A 226-nucleotide genomic window follows, 5' to 3' on the forward strand; every position below is an offset into this window, starting at 1 on the left:
AGCCAGGCCAGACTTCCGAGCCATCGTCACCACCAACAAGCCGGTGGTCTCAGCCCTTCATGGGGCTGTGCCAGCCCGTTTCCAGAAGGACATCTGTATAGGGAACCAGTCCAACCCCTGTGTGCCTAACAACAAAAACCCCAGGGCTTTCAATGGCTCCAGCAACGGGCATGTTTATGAGAAACTCTCCAGTATTGAGTCTGATGTTTGAGTGAGAGGGGAAGAG

General features: G+C 54.0%; 1 protein-coding gene across 1 annotated transcript in view; it reads left to right on the forward strand.

Moving 5' to 3' along the window:
- Positions 1 to 211, forward strand: part of GRIN2B (glutamate ionotropic receptor NMDA type subunit 2B) — a gene marked incomplete at its 5' end in the record, with an annotated part of 35529 nt that extends 35318 nt beyond the window's left edge. The window contains one exon of the mRNA XM_029084597.1: positions 1 to 211. This exon is cut by the window's left edge and continues 26 nt beyond it. Within this exon, the coding sequence (XP_028940430.1) occupies positions 1 to 211 (211 nt within the window).
- Between the last annotated feature and the right edge of the window lie 15 nt (positions 212 to 226).

Source organism: Antrostomus carolinensis, unplaced genomic scaffold (genome assembly GCF_000700745.2).
Source record: "Antrostomus carolinensis isolate BGI_N321 unplaced genomic scaffold, ASM70074v2 scaffold18254, whole genome shotgun sequence".
Classification (NCBI taxonomy): Eukaryota; Metazoa; Chordata; class Aves; order Caprimulgiformes; family Caprimulgidae; genus Antrostomus; species Antrostomus carolinensis.